This window comes from Caretta caretta, chromosome 18 (assembly GCF_965140235.1).
Source record: "Caretta caretta isolate rCarCar2 chromosome 18, rCarCar1.hap1, whole genome shotgun sequence".
Classification (NCBI taxonomy): Eukaryota; Metazoa; Chordata; order Testudines; family Cheloniidae; genus Caretta; species Caretta caretta.
Genome location: NC_134223.1, coordinates 20,074,394 through 20,099,919, shown reverse-complemented (window position 1 = coordinate 20,099,919; position 25,526 = coordinate 20,074,394). Strand labels below are relative to the sequence as shown.

General features: G+C 43.9%; 1 protein-coding gene across 9 annotated transcripts in view; it reads left to right on the top strand.

Moving 5' to 3' along the window:
- Positions 1-25,526, top strand: part of MEGF6 (multiple EGF like domains 6) — a 255,268-nt gene that overhangs the window by 173,542 nt on the left and 56,200 nt on the right. For 8 of the 9 annotated variants that reach the window (XM_075120967.1, XM_075120965.1, XM_075120966.1 and 5 more), the window contains 2 exons: positions 6,205-6,327; positions 24,426-24,551. In XM_075120967.1, coding sequence (XP_074977068.1) covers positions 6,205-6,327; positions 24,426-24,551 — 249 coding nt within the window. The remainder of the gene's footprint in view (positions 1-6,204; positions 6,328-24,425; positions 24,552-25,526) is intronic. The other variant, XM_075120968.1, reaches the window with a different exon arrangement.

Sequence of the window (25,526 nt, the reverse complement as noted above, 5' to 3'; positions counted from 1 at the left end):
AAGGTGAGGTACTCCATCCCTCCCTGGTGTTATCTCTGCAATGCCTTCGGCCACTATGGACTATGGGAGTAAGGTGTCGTTCTCAGATCCCATGCTGCAAGCATGGTTTTGTTTTGTTGCTAGGCCTTCCAGATAACAAACTGATTTATCCAACCTGCATATAGAGTAAATACATCACAGGCTTTGGGACCCTGTAGAAGCTAAGTCTCGCAAAGACTTAGGAAGGAAGGTGTTTTAGCTGGAGCTAGGTTGGCTTGGCAAGCACGTTAGGCTTTCACCACAGGGTACCAATTGGAGCTAAGATTTCACATCAGAATTTTGTAATTGTTTTTACTTTAAAAGGTACCACTCTATTTATTTTTTTAAAAATGCCTCCTTCCCCCGAAAGACGGCACCGCTCAGTCAACAGTGTCTGTTGAAATGGACATTTCTCCTGGGAGTTAATGAGAATAACTAGCTCTTAATAGAGAAAGTGATTTTTTTTATCCACAGCCTGCAGCATGGTGTGTCTCATTCATATAAAGATATTAATAGAAAATCGGTATGTGGTAGGAGCCTTGAGGAAAGTGTTATCTGGCCATTTGAGCTGGAGACTAGAAGTCAGGACTCCCAGGTTCTTTTCCTGACTCTGGGAGGGGAGTGTGATTTAGAGGTTGGAGCAGGGCTAGGCAGTCAGGGCTCTTCATGTTTACCCATGGCATTGTCACTGACGGCTCTGTGACTTTAGCCAAGTCACTCAACCTCTCTGGGCCTTAGTCTCACCACTGACTAATGACAGGGACCTTGGCCACGTGTGGTGCTGCATAGTTTATTAACATTTTTCAGGTGCTTTGAAGCCCCCGGGTGAAAGGTGCTGGAAGGAAATGTCAGCGTTTCTATTATACTCTGTAACCGAGCCATAGGAGCACAAACCAGGTTCTTTTTGTGGTTTTAGGAAGCATGCTGTCCTTCCAGGGTTATTTTGTCTCATTTTTCAAAGAAAGGATGAAGACTTATGAGATCCCTTGCACAGTCACAGCTGTTGAAACAATCAGTAGAGGGCAAGAAAAGAATGAAAACAGTTAGGACTGGCAGCTCCTAATGCAGGCAGGTAGAGGGGATTCCAAATACGATTCAAGTGTGTGCTGGGACAAGCTCCTGCAAATGGCTTATGTGCAAAGGCACAAGCAGTTACGGGAAATACCCTAGAATGATTAACGGAGGAGTTGTTTCTCAGTGTTGTTAGTAACAATCAGTGCTGACATGTATTTGTTCATCACGCAGCCAGGACATATTGCTCTGCTGGCGGCTTGACCTATGTGCTGGACTGGTAACGTCTGCCCCACTGTACTTTTATGTATCCACCATGAATCACTCCCTCTGCTGCCGCTCGCTGTGCAGCGTGAGGTACGATACGGTAGCTGTTGCTGAGTAAATCCGGCAGGGGATCTCCACGGCAGTGCGTTGGCCAGCACAGCAGGACTCAGGAATGCTTCCCCCCCCCTTGTGTACTGTAAATCCTGTACCCTGGAAACCTCCCAAGTCCATAAGCCTGGTGCACAGAAATTCGATTCCTGCCTTAACTGTTTTGTTTATTTCATCACATATTCGTTTTAAAAGCTCCTGGGAGACTGACGAAGAACGGGGAGGAGGGTGGGTTTGACAGGCTTACTAGAGGGAGGGCTGGGTGTCGTAGGCCAGGAAGAAGAGAGGCTTTGAAGAGCCCGTACTCTGTGAGCTGTCTGTGCAGTAGGGAAAGCATGTTGGCTCTGCTAGAAGCAAATCCATGTTCAAATTAGATTGAACTACAAAGCTCTGAGTATGATGTTTCCCGACAGAGGGACTGTAATTGTGGTTTAACGACACACGCAAGCCGCCACTACTGTTTATCTCCCTAAATGAACCCAAAGCCACCTATGTAAACTAGAAAAACACATGTCTGTGTTCCTAACAGCCAGCATGACTCTCCTTGGACCGAGTGTTTATGAGCCATGGTCCTGGCTTTGGTCAGTTGTCAAGATCTGACCTTTTTTTTTAAGTTTGTTTATTTTAGACTCTGTATGGTAGGAGTGTTGTTTGTCCTCCTCCTCCCACTCAACTGATCTGAAGAAGAGGACGTGCAGCCTCATATTTGGTATAACAATAAATTGGTTAGTCTCTAAGGTGCCACCAGTCCTCCTTTTCTTTTTGCAGATACAGACTAACACGGCTGCTACTCTGAATCAAGTTACCTCTGTTGTTCAGTGTGTGTTGCTGGCATGAGGGCAATGAAGGTGCTTGCAGGGGAGAGTTATCCTTATTTGTACTCTGTGCTGTGAAACTCATGTCTTGTGATGCACCATGCTAAAGTAACTCCTCTTCCTTGTTGTTCAGTTCAGTGTTGCCAGCTACACTGTAGTTGCTGCTCTTCTGTATATTTCCAAATGGCTTTTCCCTGTGTTCTGTCACCTGATACTATCTTAACCACTCTTCTGTTGAAAATCTTGCTCCTGCCTGCATCCTGAGTTCTTGGCTGTTGTAATTCTCTTTTTTGTGGTCACCCGTATACCATGCAATAGTGTCACTACAGAAAGGCCACTCTACCTAAAGGAAGAATTTGTTTTGATTTGAGAATCTATTATTACAGATTAGAATAACAAGTGATTTAACAAAAGGTCTCACATTTTCAATAGTCTCCTAGGATTATTGTTGTTTCCTGTTACAGACAGGAGAGAAGAGCATTTAATTATACTAGCCTTTCTTTTCCATTGTCATTTTCAAATTTCAGTTGCAATCTGATAGAAACATTTCTGGGCTCATTTCTTAGGGCCTCGATACAGTCATGAAAGGAGTGTTGGAGCAATGGAAAAGAAACTGAATGATAACAATGTATACTGGTTTAGTCTCTCAGCCAAGAAGCCAACTGTTTCTAACACAGAAGAGAATGGTGTTCCTGCTATACTATTCCAATTACATTGGACTAATATGACTTTCAGCCTCTTAGTAGGAAGGGAAGAGGGGAATAAATGGACACAAATCAGACGTCAAGAATTATAACATTCAAAAAACAGTCAGAAAACACTTCAATCTCTTTGATCACTTGATTACAGACCTAAAAGTGGCAATTCTTCAACAAAAAAAAACCTTCAAAAACAGACTCCAACAAGAGACTGCTGAATTGGAATTAATTTGCAAACTGGATACAATTAACTTAGGCTTAAATAAAGACTGGGAGTGGATGGGTCATTACACAAAGTAAAACTATTTCCCCATGTTTATTCCCCCCCCCTCCCACTGTTCCTGAGACGTTCTTTTCAGCTGCTGGAAATGGCCCACCTTGATTATCACTACAAAAGGTCTGTCTCCTCCCCCCTCCTGCTGGTAATAGCTCACCTTACCTGATCACTCTTGTTACAGTGTGTATTTTAACACCCATTTTTTCATGTTCTGTGTGTATATAAATCTCCCCACTGTATTTTCCACTGAATGCATCCGATGACGTGAGCTGTAGCTCACGAAAGCTTATGCTCAAATAAATTTGTTAGTCTCTAAGGTGCCACAAGTCCTCCTTTTCTTTTTACAGAAGAGAATGGTGTTCCTGCTATACTATTCCAATTACATTGGACTAATATGACTTTCAGCCTCTTAGTAGGAAGGGAAGAGGGAATCAAAAACAGAAGAAAAATGAAATCCAGACTTGTGATTTCTCTGTATGGATCTATAGCTTAGTATGTGTATATATGTATGTGTGAGAAGATCAGTTAATTAGCAAATATATAACTTTCACATACACAAACTGCTCTTCACCTAAGGAATCCTGTGTCTCTGAATCCTGCAATTACTTTCAGGGTATGTCTAGCTGAGATAGCATTGGATAGCATGAAGCTCCCGGGGTGGTTATCTTCCTTGTTTCTACAGTATTTAAGGACAACTGTGTGTGACTTAGTCATTGTGGAACAGGAGTGAATTTCTTGTTTTTAAACACAAAATGTCTACTTTTTCATAGCCTTAAATATGAGGTGGGATAGGATGTGTGCCCAAGAAATAATGGATTGGTTAACATTTGAACCCTTCAAAGAATGCTCATTGTTTGGAGGAAAAAATTAAGATTGTTCTGGCAAGGAGAATGGCTTTTATTCAAGCCCAGATAGCTTCAATTATGGAAATGGCAACACAGATGAATGCTGGCCAAATGTGTTTCTCTTTGTAGAAAGTTTTGCCTCAGTTTGTCCAAGTTTGTTTTGGTGTGAAAGCCAGGATACCATGGATACCTGTGCAGTAGAAGGAACTAGAAAGGGCAGACAAGAAAATTGCAACACACATTTCAGAGTTTCATATATGGGGTGAAGTTGACCTTAAACAGATGTCATTGTATTATGAAAAAATCCTCATAAAAGTCCATTATTCACAATTTCAGTGGGATAGGATGGTTTTCTTTACTTTCTGGCCTTTAATATCATGTAGAATTACTGAGCACAGGTTAAATATCTGTTACCTTCCACCCCAGGGTTAGCTGTATGGCAACAACAGGTAAAGTGAGACCTGTAGTTTGTGAAATTTAAGTGCTTTGGAAAAAATTGGGATGAATGAGCTCAATAGTAATAACATTTAATATTCATATGCATTCTTTGGTATGCTTCAGGGTGAAAGTATTTCCCACAATATATACATACAACACCTCTTGGGCTCTGAGCTGCAGCCATGTAGATAATGCAGGGAGGGAGAGGGAATGTTGGTCAACATCATATGGACAAATCCCTACTTTTATGATGGCCTGAATTTTCAAAATTTTTATGCCTAGCTTGTGCACACTTGACTTATCTGCATGACAACCCAAGCACTCAAGCAAGTCAGGCTGGTATTGGCAAATCTACAACTTGCGTGTGTGCATCAGATGTTGCATGCAGGCTTTGGCAAAGTTGAGCTTTAGTGTTCATACAGAGAAGGGAGGACCTCTGTTCAAGGTGTTCTTCAGTGAACCCTATCTTTATTACAAAGTAAATTGCATGGAATCTGGTCTCTCTGGCACAGAAAGATGAAGGGCTGAGTCAGCCCTCGGGGGAGGGATAGCTCAGTGGTTTGAGCATTGGCCTGCTAAACCCAGGGTTGTGAGTTCAATCCTTGAGGGGGCCATTGAGGGATCTGGGGCAAAAATTGGGGCTTGGTCCTGCTTTGAGCAGAGGGTTGGACTAGATGACCTCTTGAGGTCCCTTCCAACCCTGATATTCTATGAACCCTGCTAGGATCCCAACCCATAAATGCAGGGAATCTAGGGATTTAAAACTTGCTGCTTTAAGGTATACTTTTTGGCTATAGTCTCTAAATGTTAGATGTTTACTCTTGTCATTATTATAAATAATTTAATATGTATATAGCAAATGGGACAGCCCAGCCTGTTCAGAGTGAGAACAAGGATGATTTAGAGCAGGGGTGGCCAACCTGAACCTGAGAAGGAGCCAGAATTTACCAATGAACATTGCCAAAGAGCCACAGTAATACGTCAGTGGCCCCGCATCTGCTACCGGCCTCCAGCGCCTCCCACCCACCGGCAGCCCGCCAATCAGTGCCTCCCCATGCCTCCCGCCCGCTGCAATCAGCTGTTTTGCAGTGCGCAGGAGGCTCTGGTGGGGATGGGGGAGGACCGAGGTCATGGAAGGCTCGGGATAAGGGGCAGGGTCCTTGGGGGAAGGGCTGGAGTGGTGGCAGGACCTGGGGCAGAGCAAGGGGTTGAGCAGTGAGCACCCCACAGCACGCGGAAAAGTTAGCACCTGTAGTTCTAGCCTCAGAATCAGTACCTATGCAAGGAGCTGCATATTAACCTCTGAAGAGCCACCCCTGACTTAGAGTATGTACAGATCTTAGGCCTCAGAAATGGGATTTCCCCCTGGAGTATTCCAGTAGTTTAGTTCAGTCCATCTCTACTCTCTTTATCCTGAGAGTACATTCAGATGTCTGAAAGTTGCACAGAGTAACTGATCTCAAAGTGGGGGCGGCACTGTTGCAGAGTCAAGTCTGAAGGGTGGTTTACTTTGAATGACTCGTGATCTGCATTGGTGCTCTTTGCATGTCTGTCCTTGTGATTTTCACAATGTCCTGAATGGTTAAACCTGATGATATGGCGCTCTCCCCTCCTGTCCTTCATCCATTCCTCAGCTCTGGAGTCCGTGAACAACCAGGAGAAATGCTAAGGTTAGCTACTTTCATGCCCACTTTACTGAATGTTTCTGTTCGTCTTCCCATCTGCAGATGTTGATGAGTGCCAGGTTCACAACGGGGGCTGCCAGCACAGATGTGTGAACACCCTGGGATCCTATTACTGTGAGTGCAAGCCAGGCTTTCGCCTGCACACTGATGGCAGGACCTGCATTGGTAAGTTGAGGCTTTTGTTCTTTTGAGAGCATCTAATTCTCCTTATCCCTTTTATCCCCCCGTGCAGCATTGCATGGAACACAAACATGGTTTCCTTTTGCCCACCCCTCTTGCTTCCATTGTCTATGCAAGGCAGTGACATGTTGAGAGGACAGAAATCAATTGTTGATTTCTTATAGTGTTTCTTATAGGTTTTTCTGCTTCTGGTCCAGTGGCTATGAGGCATAACATTTCAAAACCAACCAACCAAAAAATTTACTGTTTTGAATCTCAAACCACCCCCTCCCCAAACATCAACGTTTCTTGTTAAGTTAATTTGGGTAAAAGGTTCAGGTTAGTCCTTATTTTATCTGAGTTGATTTGCCTATTGCTTCATGGAATGCACTGTTGTAGCCTAGATGTGTCGAATGAGGCTAATAAGCATAGACTCACAGATACTAAGGTCAAAAGGGACCATTCTGATCATCTAGTCTGACCTCCTGCACAATGCAGGCCACAGAATCTCATCCACCCACTCCTGCAATAAACCTCTCACCTATGTCTGAGCTATTGGAATCCTTAAATCATGGTTTAAAGACTTCAAGGTGCAGAGAATCCTCCAGCAAGTGACCCATGCCCCATGGTACAGAGGAAGGCAAAAAACAGCAAGGGTTTTCATTAATGCTGTCATTGTGGCCCTATTAACCTCAGAACCAACAAGATTAGCTCCATGTGTGCCCTTCTTGGGTTTGAGGCTGACCTCAGTCATTATGTACAGTAATCTGTTCTGAAGGATGTCTAATCCAAAACCACTAGGGATCAGACCCGCAGATCAGACTGTAGATGGCAACAACTTTGGTCCAACATGGGCTTTGAACTGATGGCAGGGAGGTGACTGTCTCGTTGTACTGTGTATAGACAAGCCCACCTTCCTGCATTTTGCATATGTTACGAATATTTTGAAGATGGAGTTCATAGCATGCATCAGTGTACTTCGTAGCTAATGGGAGGAAGCCTAGGACCAAAAAAGTTTTGAAAAGTGAAAAAGGGATTAGTCATATTTTGAGAAAAGCAAATCTCCTTTGAGTGGGTGAATCGATTTTTTAAACTAGTAACAAATTAATTATACAGCAGCACATCAAAGAAGATCCATCCTTGATTTAGGGTCTTAATTTTCTCTCTTGATATTATCAAGTTAGCCTATGTGGGAAGTATTGGAGCTTTTGTGCTCCCTGTTATGGTAAGTTTTCCTGAGCCAAGGATTAATGAGTTCTTGGCAAGGAGGAGTAAGTTCCTGGACATGAGGGGATAGTGTTGTGCCAAGGAAACAATCTGAGGTGCCTTTCTCCATTCACGGGTGAGGCTTTTGGGCTGCATTTGATTCATATCCCATCTTTTGGGGAAATTATAGGATGAAGTCCTGCAGTTCTGACTGTGTCAGGCAAAGCTCCCACCGAAGTCAATGAGAGCTTTCCCTGCTTAAGTATGAAGTCAGGTTTGAGGGATTTGGCTCAAATTATCTACACACATAGGACCAATTAAACCATAATTTTTATCAGAGAGATGAGAGTTAGTGGAAACGGTGAAAGTTTAACTGAATATAGTTAATATACAGCTACTGAGGGTCTTATTGGTTTCATATCTGATGTGATCTAAAAAAGCGATGGGGAGAACCTTAAAGAGTTTGCAGGTTCTACTCTTTCCTGAATGTCTCGGGAGTACAAAACGGGGTTGCCAATGTCCACAGAATAGGCTTTTTAGTGAGACTTCAGATACTTCCTTCAGTTTGGAATTTTTGCAAAACCAACCTGCTTTGCGGTAATCTGGCTCTTCCGCTTCCAGACGCAGCCCAGACCCAGAAAGTGTGGCGCGTCAGCATCCAGGAGGGCTGTCAAACAAACAAGCACAACATTCACTCTGTTTTGATTCTCTTTGCAAAAGGGAAAATCAGTTGCTTTTGGATCGTTTTCCCCTGCTAGCTCCTGTCCGTGTGGCAGTTAAGCCAGCCAGCGTATTTCGCAGCAGCAGCAGGTCTCCTGGGTTCTGGTGCCGTCTGTTGTTTGGGAGAGAAAAGAAAACTTCTCCATAAAACTACAGTTGATCTAAAAGCAGAAACATCTGTTGGAATTCTGTGTTGGTCTTCAAGAAAAATAAGACTTTATCGCATCCTGCGATCAGCCTTTATCCGCCTGCTACGGTAAATAGGAAAAGAAGTTAGCACAAGAAGTGCTTTGTAACATTCTATATTGCATCCCTAGTTTATTCTGAATTGGTTTATACTTTTAAAAATTGAGGACCCATTTCTCGGTCAGATAGAACTAGTTGGGTCTTTTCTTTCTTTCTGTCTTTCCAGTCTTTTCCTTTTCTTAGTTTAATGGTCCTAGGATTTAATCAAAGACAGACAAGCCTCTGGTTAAGAACCCCAGAGAACAAGGTACATTTTTAGTTGCATATAACATGCATGCACTCTGAGTTCCACAGTCGTGGAATACCTCAAAAGTTGCTATCCGTATTCTGGAATTAATTGTGTGGTTTGCTGGAAGACTGGAGTTATGGCATTAAATCTGCAGTAGCATGAGAGGAGCCAGAGAAATAGGGAGTTTCATAGTTTTCGCTATATCTTTTCCAAAATGTTTGAGACGTTTTGTGAAACATTTGTAGAGATTTTTAAAGAGATCTTCAAAAGTTAAAGAAACGTTTCTCCTTCCCTAATGCTCTGAAATCTTTAAAAGGTGCCATATATTTGGCTTCAGTAATCCAATCCAATTCCTAGTTCAATATGGTTTTCAAACCTAGATCCTAGCTGTTGGTGCTGGCTTTTCTCTCATCCCTGTTTTTTGCATTTCAGAGCACACTCTGCAGTAAACAGGATATATTGCTCCCAACTGCGCATAAACTACACGCGGGACTTCTCTTCTGTGGACTGTTAACATGAGCAGAATGGTGCCCAGTCAGGGACTAAGAGCTGAGTCCACATTCTCAGTGAATTAAAAAATCTTGGATGATCTGTTAGAAATGAAAAAGGCCCCAAGACTGTACCCCATGTAATTCTGTCATTCTTTTATTTTATAGGAGACTTTACACATGTGTATCTGTAATTTAAATGCGGAGAGCTTGAGTTTCCCTGCATGTGCACAGCACTCAAGGGTTTTCCCTGCTCGACATAAAGTGCTCCCGGTGTCATATATCGCCACTAAAGAGACAGTGGGGGAGAGAATCAACACCCTGGAAACACAAAAGGCCACATTTTTAAGGGCAGTAAAGGGGTTGGGCTTTTCTGGTGGACCCCAGTTTTTATTGATGCCTGGGTTTTTTGAGTACTTCCCCCTGCCAGAGGTCAACTTTCATTTCATGGGATAGGGGAAGGAGGGTCAGCACTGAAGGTCAGCCTGCTGCTAGCTCAGGAATGCACTAGGAATGAGGAGACTGGTTTTAAACAGAAGATGTAAAGGTTTGTACTGAGGAGTTTTCAGAGATAATTAATCTTATGGTAAAATAGCCTTTCCCTGAAGCAGGGAAGTGTGCAGCGGCTTTGCTCTGGAGGGCCAGTAGAGTCTTCAAACCACATTAAGAATGGCTCCTTATTCCGCGCTTGATTCTGAGAAACCCACTGCAGTAATATTCAGGCACACAGTAAAAGGGTCACTCTTGTCCCAGCAGCTACAAAGAACAGTGTTTAGAACAGTGGCACCATGCTGGATCTGCAGCACTAGGAATCTAGCGGTGGAACTGTGCTGTGAAATAAGTTCCCCATCCACCTTTGCCTCTGAGTCCAGTCATGCAGCCACTTGGCTGCTACAGATCCAGGCATCACCTTCTGAGCATCACCTTCTGAGCACATCCGATGAAGTGAGCTGTAGCTCACGAAAGCTTAAGCTCAAATAAATTGGTTAGTCTCTAAGGTGCCACAAGTCCTCCTTTTCTTCTTGCAGATACAGACTAACACGGCTGCTACTCTGAAACCTGAGCATATGTAGTATTTCAGACATGGTAGCTGGTGTATGGTTGGTTTCCAGGCCAGTTTCTTCTAACAGTTCTCTCCTTGGCTCCCCCTGCTGGCTGGTGAGCTCAGCCTTGCATGGATCTGAAGATTGCATCTGAAAAAGTGGGCTTTTTACCCAGGAAAGCTTATGCCCAAATAAATCTGTTAGTCTTTAAGGTGCCACCGGACTCCCTGTTGTTTTTGTGGATACAGACTAACACGGCTACCCCCTGATACTTGAGGTTGGTGTCAGGCTTCTTGCTCTTGCTGCTGCTGTTTTGAATTCACTTTTCCTTTGGGATGCTGTTTATTTGCCATTTTTGCAATTTTTTTGAGTGAATATTTGCATAAGTGGAACAAATTCCTGGGTGTAGGGGATTCTGAGACTTGTCAGGCCAAAGACTGCTTAAAAAAATGTCTGAGAGAGAACTTGTGTGTGTGTGTGTGTGTGTGTATGCCAGTCATGACTGATGTGGCCAACCCCAAATCAGGCCAGAAATCTTTTATGCCACACTGCACCATTACATATATCCTATGTACAACGTTTTTTAACTTACTCTTCCTCCCATGCTACCACTGTATCCACAACTGTGCACCCCAAAACCCCACCCGCAAATGTACCAACCACATCATGATATTTCTAATGTTGTCAGGGACGCATCCATTTAAATTGGCAGTTCATGGAGTGTCGTGTTGCATGGGAAAAATCCAGTGGCAAAGTAATGGCAGACAGAGACAAGAAGCCAGTGTCTCCCAGTCCATTGCTGTAACCACTTGAACCAATAACCATCCATTTGTATGTATATGCTGCTGTTACATGTGTAAATGTGCAATTTGTTAGGATTTAATTCCCATTCTGTGGCCTAAAGTGTTGCTGTTTCTTCTTACTCATTGAATGAAGCATACTACAGAGTGAAAAGTGAACCCTCCCATTTGGAAGTATTAACCTGTCAGTCACCAACGCCCCCAAAACCAAAAGAAAACATGAGGGATGATCATCATTAACTGGAACATCCAGTTAACTAAAACTGATTTTCCATGGAGTTCCATGAACCTTCTTGCTTTTTTTCTATATGGAAACTTTACTCCTTGTATGGAACATCTATGCAAAAAAATTCCAGTGGGAATCCAATCAGGCCTATGCAGGCTGCAAAACTGTTCTGCATTAAACTTCCCAGGAGGGATTAGCAGTAAGATGCATGGTACTGGAGCTCATCTAGTAGAATTAAGGTGTCTCCAATCATTAAACCTGACCTCCCATTATGGGAGGTATTGGGGCAGCTTCTAAAATCTCTGGAGCTCAGGGCTGGCAGGACCTGGCATTATTCCAGCATGCCTGCACCTCTGTGACAAGGTACAACTAGAATATGACCTATAATATGAATAGACAGCTTGTAGAACCTCCACACTATATAATTCATAAATTAGTGTTTCTAAAAAATACCACCACCGGAACAACTATAAAGGTACAGCATTCCCATTTTAGGATTGATGATTTTTGTCCTTACACACTTTCATGATAGAATAAAGTACAATACTCTCATTCTAACTCTATAATAACATCTGAAACCATTTGTTCACTAGGATCAAAGTTGATAAGAGGGGAGTTTTTCAAAGCTCAGAATGGAATAGAAAAGTTGGGTGTATTTCCATGCGCAGTAAATGGGGTTGTGTTTGTGACTCTGCCTTCCCGTCACTCCTAGGCCTCCGTTTGGCTCCTGCCATGAATGCTTATGCCAGATGAGTGTCTCTATTCCTATGTTTGTTTCTTGGTGGATGGTTTCTACCCCATCAACTTTGTGTTGTGGTTGTTTTTGGTACCAGTAGCTGTATCCTATCCAGTTGCTGACTGCACTTTAATAGTCACGAAAAACCAGTGAGCTGCAGTGTTGAGAGGTGTTTTGAGTTTGTAGAAGTTACTTAAACATACGATAGTCCAAGCCATCAATTAAAAAAACCAACCCACAGAAAGTACCCCGCATTGTGAACATGAGGCAGCCAAGGGGCACTCTTCCTCCTAAGATTTATTCATTAGGCAAAGTATGTTCCGGGGAACTGTGCAGAGGCTTCCTGTTCCTTCACCACACTCTGATACTTAGACTGATAACACAATGAAGTCTGGAAAATGCAAGCAATCAAGCCAGTCTTCACTCAGTGGGTCACTTTGCAATAATCCCTGTTCCTTGAACGTGTGCCTGCTTTTTGTGGTGTTTTCGCAAGTACATGAAAGTGGTTCACTCCGCCAGTGCTCAGTCTAGATAAATATTTACCCTGCAAAGTCAGAGGCTTTGCTATGACTTGATCTTTGAAATCACATGGTTTTTATTAAACCAACATTCTTGACAAGTATTACAGGGCTGGCTCTTTGAGGGCTGTAGGAAAGTGTGTAGCCTGTAGCAGAACAGACCTGAGGCCTCACTTAACAATAACCTTAATTTATTCTTCAGTTTTCTTCTTTTACAAACCCTTCCCCAGTTCTAGCACCATATGGGAAGAGAAAATTTCTCCTGCATAAATGAAAGTCTGCAAGGCCAGGGGTACCTGAAGGTAGAGGAAATATGTGACTGAGTGAAAGAGACAAGGATAAAGACCGGCAGATACACTTTTAGTCACATATGGTTGATCCTTTCCAGTGGCAGGCAAACGTCATGATTTGGAATTTGGTTCAGAGCTGCACTCCAAGATTGGATGCTTACGTGTGGACACACATTTAAAGAAGGGCACAGCAAGCTACATTTGTAGATTGCAATTAGGAAATTGAGCATCTAACCAGTGACAAAATGTTTTCTAATTGTTGTATTAGTTGCTGCCTGCCAAGACATTCAGTGTCTTGTATAATAATAACCACAGTTAAAACCTATTGTAATGAACTGCTTACTATGTGTGGGTATGTTTTCTGTACCGCTGCACTCTGCTGGATGGAATCAGAACTTTTCATCGTGGGCCATAGATCTTGTATTGCCTAGTTGCTGAAGGACGTTCTCCCATATTTCAGATATGTAGGAGCGTGTGCTTTTGGAGCAAGAGGATCTGGGTTGCATCCCAGTGACATTCTGAATGACCTGGGCCCAGTAGTGTTGTACTAATCCGGGCAAAACTCCCCTTGAGTTCATGGGATTTTTATCTGTGCAGAATCTGGAGGATCAGGTCACTTCTTTGTGTGCATGGGCTGCATTTCAGTGTGGGATATCTTTCAGTTGCAGCACAGAAAAGTCTCAGTGCAGCTAATGCACAAATTCCTGAAGTTATAGAAAATGGATCGTAATGAAACAAAGAATGAATAATAAATGCAGTGGACTCCCTCATGTTCCATTCTGCTGAAGGAAACACAGAACATATATTAATTCCTAATGGAGCTCTGAGCCGAGGTACACAGGAGTCTTGCAGTCCAGAGCCACCATCAAGCATGGATATTAACTTTAGGAAGCTGTTGGCAATACTAGTGAGCAGAAATGCGGTGCCAGAGAGTATTTTAGAGACAGAAAGAGTATCTTGCTATGAAGTTTCTAGTTAAAATATGTCAATCAATGAATCTAATTCTCTGAATGTTTTCCTATCACCACAAAACCCACAAAGCTGTTGATTTATCAACGATACTGACTAAAGCACATCCTGTCTCCAAAACCCCACTAGAGGAGGCTGGTTTGCTGTTAACCCTGAAGGTTCAAAACCTGTTGCAGAACTCACACCACAAATAGAGTTGCACAGGGAGAGGATGAATACTCTTCTAGCTCTTTCTTTGGGTTACTATTACATGTTTGTGATGGATATTCCTATCCTCTCTCATTCTTTTAAATATTCAGGAACTAGAAGCCAGGTAAAACATTTTGCTGCTTTCTTTCCCGTATCTTGTGCCTCCTGTAGCTGTTTACACTTGTGTACTTTGCACAAGTATAAATGATGAGGCAAGCTGCAAAGCAGAGGAGAATCAGGTCTTTTAGGTTCCTGATACATGTAAAAATGTATTGAAAAGATTTTACAAAGGGAAAGAAAGGAAATAACATAATGAGATGCCCGGCAATTTAATATTTATAGCTGTCTAGGCCAGTGCTTCTCAAGCTGTCTGATGTTGGGGGACCGATAATTTTTTTTTCCAGTGTGCGCGCAGACCGGCAGCTGGTGGCTCGCGGACCGGACCACCACTTTGAGTAGCACTGGTCTAGGTAACACAGTTACACCTGTCACATTTTGAAATGTATATTTTGGCCTTTTTAGCTCTTTTCCTTCAAGGTTCTCTAAACACTTTAATTTGTGCCTCTCAGCACAACCTCTTATTAAACCTATTTTATGGATGGGTAAATTGACTCACGGGAGTGTAAATGAATTCGGGGGGATAGCTCAGTGGTTTGAGCATTGGCCTGCTAAACCCAGGGTTGTGAGTTCAATCCTTGAGGGGGCCATTTAGGGATCTGGGGAAAATATTGGGGATTGGTCCTGCTTTGAGCAGGAGGTTGGACTAGATGACTTCCTGAGGTCCCTTCCAACCCTGATATTCTATGATTCTAATTAATTTGTGTCACAGTGAGACAGTAGCAGAGTCAATGGCACTCAGGACTCCTGGCTCCCCCTCCCCTGCTCCATCCACTAGGCCAGGGGTTTTCAAACTGGGGGTCAGGACCCCTCAGGGGGTTGCAGGGTTATTAGATGGGGGGTCACGAGCTGTCAGCCTCCACCCCAAACCCCGCTTTGCCTCCAGCATTTATAATGGTGTTAAGTATACAAAAAAGTGTTTTTTAATTTATAAGGGGGGGGGGGGGTCGCACTCAGAGGCTTGCTATGTGAAAGGGGTCACCAGCACAAATGTTTGAGAACCACTGCACTAGGCAGACTCCCTCCCCTAGAAAAATGCTTCGAACTCCCACTCTCACCATATACACTGGACAAAGGGACCCTAAAAGCTCCAGATACAGCCTGGGGACAATTCCCCTGGTGCGGGAACCGAGGTAGAGAAAGCCGCAGCGTGTCCCCCGAAGGGACCTTTGCAAGCCCTGGCTCAGGTGTTGTGCTAAAGTGCGGGTGAGAGTGGCATGGCAGAGAACGAGTCTCAGCACAATGCTGTGGCGATTCTGTGCCGCATTGCTGCCCATAAGCAGCCAGAGACAGCCCCGGAGGGCTGCCTAAATTCTGCCAGGCTCACTTGAGGCCATGGAACACCCTAGAATTGGGAGGGTGCAAAAGTTGTTAATCCCCCCCCACACACACACTTTCCTGGGGCTGTGATATGTGTGTGCTGCTTTGAACAGCACAGGAAAGCACAGAGTCTCACCCTTGCCCACAACTCATTGTGTGATCTGTACCAAGGCTGCAAGAAATTCTTGTACGTTGTCCACATTTTCTGCTGCTGAAATATGACAGCCCAGTGTGACGCGGCTTCAGTACAGAAGGAAGGGAAAACAAACAGAGATTTCTACTAAAGAAAAGAACATCATCACACTATCCTGAAATTACCTCCTGTCCCGTGCTCAGAAATGGATGGGAAGAGAGGGATGGCAAACATCTTCCAGTTTTTTTATACGGTTTCAGAGCGTGTTTCTTTTTTTCTTCTTTTTTTGGACTCCATTGCAAAATGAGGTATTTACTGTGAGCCAGTTGCTTTCTTTGGCCTGGGAAACAGAGATGGTCCTTATTAGCACACAACATATTTCTGGAGATTGTTGGAGCTCAGATGACACAATATATCCCTATTTATATCATTAAGAGTATGTTAGATGAAGAAATCTCAAGTATACCAGGGATTTATTGGAGTGGATGGAAGGACTGTGTTTTGATGTTTTGTGTGTTGCTTCAATCCCAATAGTACATGGACTCTTTCAAGTCTCAGTAAACCATCAGCACACCAGGTACTGCCATGGCGTCTCTTACCACGCTCAGCTGCTCTGGTGCAGCTCTCGTGTCTTGCTTTAGACTCTGGCATCTCTTTATACTGTCAGGTATGCGCCTGTCATATCACCAGGCCTCACTCCAGCCCTTCTAGGAAGGGAGCTTCTCCTCCCGTTTTCAGTCTCGGATCTAGTTCTCGCTCTTGCCCAGAGATGACATTGGGCTCCCCTCTATCATTCCCCAGCCTACAGCCCTGTCTGAACCTCCAGTCTCAGCCCTCTGGCTCAGAGGGCCAGCAAGCATCTCCCTCTGCTGCTCTCAGCCCTCTCTGGCCATGGCTGTCCGACGTGGGGAAGTTTGTAGGTGACCCCTGCACACTTTCTTTCTGCCTTCTGCTTTCACCAGCTTGATCTCTGCCTCCACAGCCCAACTAGGGAACTCTCACCGCTCCCTCCTTCAGTGGCATCCTCTCCCTGCAGCTATCAGCCCAGCTTTGCTCTTTTCTCCTGAGCTCTCTGCTTCTCTAGATCCCTTGGCTTTTCTGTCTCCCTCTCTGGACTCTGAATTGTCACATGCCTTTGGGCTGTTCCTCATTTATTACTGCCCGGAGGTAGACCTGCCCTGCTTATTGCACCAAACTAGGTTGCACCTGGATTGGAACAGAAGCGCTGGGCCTGATTGCATTTAAGAGGCCAGCTACCCTGTTACAATGTGCTTAACTTTAGGCATATAAATTAAGCACTTGCTTAAGTGCTTTGCTGATTCAAAGCTGAATCAGGATTGGTAAATGGGATACAGAGCAGTCTAAGCAGGTCATCTAGAGAGTGAATGAATGGGAGTGGATGTTGCACTTACCCCTCTACACTCTGAAATTGGTCCCTGGGAGAAAGGGACGAGAGACCTTCAAGTGAAATGTACTTCTGACAGCTACTACTGGCATCTGCTCTTCTGAGACTGCAGGAGAACTGCTGCCTGCAACCACAAGGGTTCGGTTTGACTTTTAGCTGCAGGAATGAGCCAGATGCATGCATTTGCCAAACGTGACCCTGAGGTGTGCTTCTTTGTCAGTTGGTTCAGTCCATTCTATTATCAGACTAGACATGGCTTTCCGTATGTGGCAAACCCTGGCACTGTCCATGGTGTGTCTATGCCGGGGTCAGCTGAGGACCTCGGGCTCCAGGGCTCTCAGCCCAGAACGTTTCCCAAACACAAAACTCACTCTAGAAGCAGAGGGGATGGAAATAGTTCGGTCTCTTTTAAAGCTGTGAAATATCGTCTGTGGAAAATCTGTCTCGTTTTTGTCTCACAAATCCACATGATACACAATATGACACTGGGTTTGGCAGCACTGTCACAGAAAGGGTCAGCTAGGGAAAGCATCTGGGGATGGACATTTGTTTTAGTGTGGCTTTGTAAAGAAAGGGATTAATAATTCAAATCAGTCCAATAATGAGTCTTATTAGCCTTCACTCACTGCTCTGTGAGACCGCATCCTAAGGAGGCCCAGGACTAAGCGGCCCTTCCTTTAAGAAGAAAAAAACAGGAAGCTGTTTACTCTTTAGGTCTTGCCATTCCCTGTGTTTGAATTCAGCCAGTCTGCTTCTTTTCCTAGCACATCTTAGTGCTTGCATCTAAGAGCATTGCTGCTATTCAGTGTAATGTGGGTGGTGTATATTAAAAGCAATATGATGTTATTGCTTTGATCCTTTCCACCATAAACTACTTCATGCTGAATAGCCAGTGATGCCAACCAGAACTCTCTTGTCCATATGCCTCTTGCCAGAGACTGACGTCTGGCTCCTATTACTTGTACCGGGCTGGAATGTACCCGGCCTGGTTAACACAAATAGAACACTAGGGTTCATTAGTCAGCATGTCCACTGTCAGAATTTATGAGGCTCAGATGGGATTATTAGTCTTTAACAATAAATTTGCTAACACAATGTATGGCACTTTGGGGAGGTGGGGAGGAGAATGAGAGGAAATAAAATACCTGTAAGAGCCCAACATTCCTGCTGCTTTACCTCTTGGCTTCTGTTTATTAGTTCTCAAATATTTTGAGTTGGCTTTTGCAGTAAGGTGTCAAGGCACTTCACAGCCCATCGTCACACCATATTTGGTTCCAGTGCCGCTGAAAAGTCATGGCAAAGACATGGTAGCAGTCAGTCACAGCATTCCAAGGGCTTTCTTCTAAAAGACCTTTGTCAAGGAGGACTTGCTGGTCAGTCGCTTGATAATGGGATGTATATCCTTTCACTAGTTGCTTATGTCCAACCCAGCTTTATTGTGACTGATAGTCATTTGCCGTCTGACAGTGCTTGGATGGCGTCCATGTGATGTCCTGGAAGTGTCACTCTGCCTCATTACGGACGATTGTCCCCATCTCAAAAATCCATGATCACAATTGTTAGCATGTGGCATCTGGTTGGCATGTCTCAGTGGAAAGGCTAGGGACTAAATGGATGTGGGAGATGAAACCTGGTTTTGTTAGCTGTAGAAGTGGTCCTTTCAAATCTGCTTTGGGGAGCCTGCACTGCTGCTGCCCACGCTATTACTGCTGTGTGGCTGTCTTCGAAGACTTCCCTCTCCTGGGCTGTCAGCACAGCATGATGATGGCTTTCAAATGAAAAAAGACAAGAACTTTGACTTCAGGTTTTAAATCTTTAAAAATCTGATGTATAGAATTGATGGGTCACGAAGGCAACTTAGACTCCAGACTCTAATGAATAGTTTCATACTGTGAGCTTATTCTGGATTTAAGATGTGTTGGATTTTAAACTTTGGCCTTGTTTTTCTCCCATATGGAGATATTTACTGGCTGAGTTTAGCATTATTTTAATGATTTTTTTTTTAAAAAAAACCCAAGAACTATAACTGCTTTAGAGAGGCTTTGAATATGTTTTTATTAAACATTTTAATATACCAGAACATTTAAAATTGCCACCAGCCAGCTCCGTTATAACTCAAGTAATGTACCTATAATTTTTCAGTAATGCCAACTACTTCTATTGCCTCTGTCAAAGTAGAACAAATTTTAAAAAATCAGGAAAATTAACCCAGACTGATAGTTCTTGCTCCAGCGCCGAGCAGCATTCTTCAACATTTTGACCCAGTTAAGTTAGTTTTATTCCCAAAAATGTTGTTTAGTTAATCAGAGACTCATGTTTGCCTTGATGCAAATGGAAGTTCAAACTGTTCTGTATCATAGAGTTCCTGAGCTCTGGTTTGAACAGATTCAGTTTGGAGAATTGTTTGTAGAAAAATCAGAACATTTTTGTGGTTTTTTCCATGTGTACCCTGGATCAAATGTCTGCACAACCATAGTGAAGAATATTGGGGTTTCGCTAACGTTCTGGTAAAAATAGACTGGCCTAATCAAATAGCTTTCAGTATTTCATTGGTCTACTTTGCTACAGTAGAAACTGTTTGTTAAAAAGGTGCAGGTTAAATGGATTTAATTAGGAGGGAAAATGAAAGGCATTGAACAAGCCTGAGAGGTCGGTTTCCTTACTGTAAACATCCAACCTCAGGTCATTTTTCATAGATGAGCAAAGGAGCTGTACTGTATTTGACTTACAAGTTATAAACACCATGAGCTGTCATTTGATATAACTTCTTAGCCTTTTGTTTCTGGGCAAAGTCCTCGGACCTTCTTTCCAGCTGTTCATAACCCTTTCTATAGGAGAAGGTCTTTGTGTTTCAAAGTGAGCTATAAAAACAAATGAAAAATCAATTTACAACTGCAGTATGTGCTGAATTCCCCCACTGACGAGGCCAAGGGAGGCATTCTAGCACTCCTACCCCAGTCTGATAAGGGAGGTGTCCTGCAACACCCCAAATCAGGCTAAGAGGGGCACTCGGCATACCTTCTAAGGAGGAGGTATAGAGCTGGGGTTCTTAACCTTTTTTTCCCTAAGGAGCCCCCCTTCCCCCCCAACATGCTGTAAAAACTCCATGGCCCACCTGTGTCACGACAACTGTTTTTCTGCATATAAAAGCCAGGGCTGGCATTAGGGGTAGCAAGCAGGGCAATTGCCTGAGGCCCCTTGCTACAGGACCCCCTGCAAAGCTGCATTTCTTAAGGTTCAGCTTCAGCCGCGAGTGGTGGGAACCCGGGTTTCAACTCCACGTGAGGGGCTTTGGCTTTCTGCCCTGGGCTGCAGTGAGTCTAATGCTGGCCCTGTTCGGCGGACCCCCTGAAGCCTGCTCACGGCCCCTCAGGGAGCCACAGACCCCTGGTTGAGAACCACTGGTATAGAGCACCCAAAGGCGAGTAAATGAGGCGTTCAGTATCCCTAGCCTAATAAGGGCAAGACGACAAACTTTCTGAACCTCCCAAAGGTTCAGTTCACTTGGAGTTCTAGCCAGAATTTCAGTCCCTCAGGGGTTAGTCATGTGTTTGTTTTCCTGTGCACCACCCTGGGGATAGAGAGGCTTCAGTAAGTCATGTTTATAAAGCCCTCTGAGATCCCGGGATAAGAAGAGCTATGGATTCTAAGTGCTAATGGTACTGCATGTTGTCCTCTTGCAATTATGTTGTAAAATAATATTTAAAAATGAGTGAGCTGGAACGTTGCGGTGTTTGCCAGAGAAGCATATGATTTTACAGAAGAGAACTTTATAGGAACATAGGGATCCCGTGGAAAATAGGCAGAGTTTTATTAGCATTAGCTTTCCGGGGTTGACTGGTTAGCGATACTTTGGAGGCTGCTCAAGAATTGTGATTACCTGAGCAGTGCTGGTTTGTGGAGAGTTGCGTTTAGTTAGGGACTGTGGTAGTCCCCTCATAAGATTCTTCCCTATTGTTACAACAATTTCTTCTGCAATCTGAGTGATGGGAGCCCTTTCTGTGTTTCCATTATAGGTTGTATTTTCAAGACCAGCCACACACACACAACTCTAAAATATGATGCGTAATGCCACACACACACGTTTTTAATCTCTCCTGGGTGTGTAGTGACCAAAAGTCAGTGCGGTTGGATAGTTTTTTGGTGGCCTGTATGAAATGAGCAGGTTTCTCAGTTCAGTTATTACAGATACTATGTTCACATATCCATTCAAACCTTTGTTAGTATACTTGTTCATCTTAGTGGAGAGGCTAAGGATTGAGTGGTAGGGGAGTGGTACTATATGTGAAAGAAAGCCTAGAGATAGAAATTCTATGCTTGAATAATAAGAGTATAGCAGTAGGAATATGCTACCGACCACCTGACCAGGATGTTGACCGTGATAGTGAAATACTCAGGGAGATTTGAGAGGCAACAACAACAACAGAAAACCCAATAATAGTGGGGGATTTCAACTCTTCCCATATTGACTGGGTACATCACCTCAGGATGAGATACAGAGATAAAATTTCTGGACACTTTTAATGACCGCTTCTTGCAGCAACTAGCACTGGAACCCAAAAGGGTAGAGGCAATTCTTGCTTTAGTCCTAAGTGGCACACAGGGTCTGGTCCAAAAGGTAAATACAGCTGAACTGCTCAATAATAGTGACCATAATGTAATTACATTTAATGCCCTTGTGGGGGGAGGGGGGAGTCCCAAAGAAACCCACCATAGTAGCATTTAGCTTCAAAAAGGGGAACTATATAAAAATGAGGAAGCTAGTTAAACAGAAATTTAAAAAGAACAGTTACAAGAGTGAAATGCCTGGAAGCGGCATGGAAACGTTTTAAAAGCAACACAATAGAGGCTCAAAGTAAATGTGTACCCCCAAATAAAAATAAACAATAAGAGGACCAAAAAATTGCCACCATGGCTAAACAATAGAATAAAAGAGACAGACACAAAAAAGACATCCTTTAAAAATTGGATGTCAAATCCTACTGAGTAAAATAGAAAGTCTGACAAGTCAAGTGCAAAAGTATAATTAGGCAGGCCAAAAAAGAATCTGAAGAACTAGCAAAAGACAAAAACTCACAGCAATTTTTTTTAAGTACATCAGAAGCAGGAAGCCTGCCACACAGGAAGTCAAGGCCGTTGCGCAGAAACTAAATGAATTCTTTGCATTAATCTTCACTGCACAGGATGTGAGGAAGATTCCCACACCTGAGTCAGTCTTTTTAGGTGACAAATTTGAGGAACTGATCCCTGATTGAGGTGTCAGTAGAGGAGGGTTTGGAACAAATCAATAAATTAAACAGTAATAAGTCACCAGGCCAGATGGTATTCACCCACAAATTTTGAAGGAACTCAGATATGAAATTGCATATCTGCTATGTAACCTATCACTTAAATTAGCCTCTGTACCAGAGGACTGGAAGATAACTAAGGTAATGCCGATTTTTAGAAAAGGCTCCAGAAGTGATCCTGGCAATTACAGGCTAGTAAGTCCAATTTCAGTACCAGGTAAATTGATTGAAAATATAGTAAAGAACAGTATGATCAGATATGTAGATGAACACAATATGTTGGGAAGAGTCAGCTCAGCTTTTGTGAAGAAAAATCAGGCCTCACCAATCTATTAGAATTCTTTGTGGGGGTCAGCATATATGTGGACAAGGGGGAACCAGTGGATATAGTGTAGTTGGACTTTCAGAAAGCCTTTGACAAGATCCCTCACCGAAGGCTCTTAAGCAAAGCAGGCAGTCATGGGATAAGAGGGAAGGTCCTCTCATGGATCAGTAAGTGGTTAAAAGATAGGAAACAAAGGGTAGGAATAAATGATCACAGTGGAGAGAGATAACTAGCAGGGTTGCCCAAGGATCTGTACTGGGATCATTGGTCTGACTAATATGGCCATGCTTATGTTCTTATGTTACTCTTTAAGGGTAATTTACCATAGTGGGGAGCAGGCTAACTGAGGAACCTCACTGGAGGCAACCTGCCATCCCAGGTCATAAGAACAGTTTGTTTTGTTTATGTAAAGTTCCTTGGCACAGAGAGTTGAAGTGACCTGCTCAAGGCTACATAGAAACTTAATGCCATGGCCAAGAACAGAACTCAAGAATCCAGATTCCCAGTCTCCTGTGCTAACCACTAGATGGTACTCCCTGTCAGCACCTCTCTCTCTAAACTCTCTACATCTGTTTGTTAACAAGAAGACAACTAAGTGGCTTCGATAGTTATAACACAAGTTATAAGGTGAATGGAGAAACAAGCCCACTAACTTTTGTGTAGAGGTCACATTTTTCAAAGCAGCAAATTGGAGGTTAAGATGCCGGATTTATGTGCAAGCCTGCAGCAGTGGCGTAGCTAGGTGGAACGAACAGGGGCACCTAAAAAAAGGTGCCACCCGCTTGTACTCCCCGGGCAGCGCTCCGGGTCCTCAGGGGCACTGAAGGCCCCCGCCGCTGAGGACCCGGAGCGAGTGAAGGCCCCCGCCTAGCTGGAGCGCGTGAAAGCCCGGAGCGCCGCCGCTGAGTAACCATTTAAAATGGCGCCACTTGTGCTCAGAGGGGGAGCAGGCGCTCCCCCGGCTCCCCCCCCGGCTACGCTACTGGCCTGTAGGTGTGGCTTAGAACACATCTCCCTAGGTCTTCCCAGCAGAGTCTGTGACATAACTTCATGGCCTCATCCTATGTAATCAGAGTGTCTTTCGTGTGCATCCAGTCCAGAAAGTTAATTTTCTATATCATTTTGTCATGAGGACGCATTTGAATATGCCAGAGATGGCCCTTCACTAAACAATCATTATTGACTTGAACTAGCTGGGCTATTGAACCTGCAGTCAGTGCCTTTGAGAACAATTGCAAGAGTTTCCGTGATAAACAAGCAGTCCCCAGTCCCTGCCCTCTGACACTGCCACCTGCTCGGGAGGGATTAGCGTTTATAAAGCAAACATGCTTGTTGTTAACTTCCCTCCCATGTACCTTTCTGAATTTAGCTTTAGATTATGTAATCCAAGCCAGAAATGTTCTGGCCTACGTTCCTTTCCCTGAGGAGCAGCTGGGAGCTGTACTGGGAAATAAAGATTTATAGTAAACAGTGTTTTAAAGATGCAGACTCACGCTGCGGAATAGAGCTGCTCTCATCATTGAAGAACAGTGCCCTGGGTCTGGGTGTACTGCCCAGAATATCTTCATAGCACAATATTGTCGCATATGTCTTGTGTATTGACTACAGAATAGATGCTTATGACAACAATAATCTGTGTTTATATAGCACAGTTTAAAGACTCACCAGGAACTGCCTCCACTTATGCCAGGACTGAATATGCTCCAGAGTTCGGAATTCTTATTAGCCAGTCTGATTCCTGCTGTATTCGTAAATCTGCATATTGGTGCCTGTATTTTGCCCTGGCTCTCGCAAAGCAGACTCTTGCATACTGTTTGTCAGCCTGCACTAATCGGTTTTACCCTTTGCCCTCCCAGCTGTGAACACCTGTGCCGTCAGCAATGGTGGATGCGAACACGATTGCGTGCAGCTGACCCTAACACAGCATCAATGCCAGTGCTGGTACAATTACCACCTGAAGGAGGACGGCAAGCACTGTGTCCGTGAGTCTGCTCTGAGCACATGGAATGAATTGTGAATTCAGAGGCACTCCTTCTCTTTTGTCTTTGCGTTCCCAGGTTGTACCCACAGCTAGATTTATTTAAAAGGAAGTCCAGCGCTGTAGGAGTTCGACATTGTTGATGGTTATTCCCATGTTCCCACTCACATTCCTAGAGAGGAACCAGATGTGAAACGGTTAATAATAATTTAGAGACCAGCTCGTAGTGCTAACTGAACACAAACCAGGGGGATGCCACAACTGCATGCTCCGATGTGGAGCAGATCAGATTGGCATGTTGCACTGTAGTAGAAGCTGGTGCCAATTCTGCTTATTATATTGCCTTGGACTTCTTCTGGGAATTATTTTGGAAGCTGAGGAAGAGCAGAAAGGAGCCTGGGCAACCCAAATGAAATCGTATTGGGACATGCTCTCCTGAGGAAGTAAAGGAGCAGCAGTATATCAGTGGAACAGAAACCCCTGCACTTTCCTCCTGCCCTAGGACAGATTTAAGGCTGTCCTGCCTCTCCTGCTGGGGAGGAGAGGAAGCTTGAAGAGTGAAGGAGTAGAAGCTCAGGCTTCTCATGCATAGCAGTTGGCATAAGTGCTGAGAAGGGAGGTCTTTGTTGTGGAGCTGCTGGGAGAACAGGACCATCTGGGATCTGATAAATGGAGCATCCGATGGGATTTCACAGTTGCATATCTGCCTGGCTCCTGGAACAGGTCGGAATTAGCATATCTCTTAGTAAAAAGCCCTTGGAAGAGATTGGCCCTGCTTTTCCTTCTTGATCGCTGCACAGGGATGGGACTGCACAGTGTTCTGCAGGAAATGGTTCATTAAGGTCAGCCCATTGCTTTGCCAGGACCTCACTCTATGTACACCCTCCTTCTCAGGTGAGGCATAAAACCAAGGTCCTGAATATTCATATATAGTAAGTAAGGATCCCCAGAGATCACCTTCCAGGTTGTCCTGGCTTAA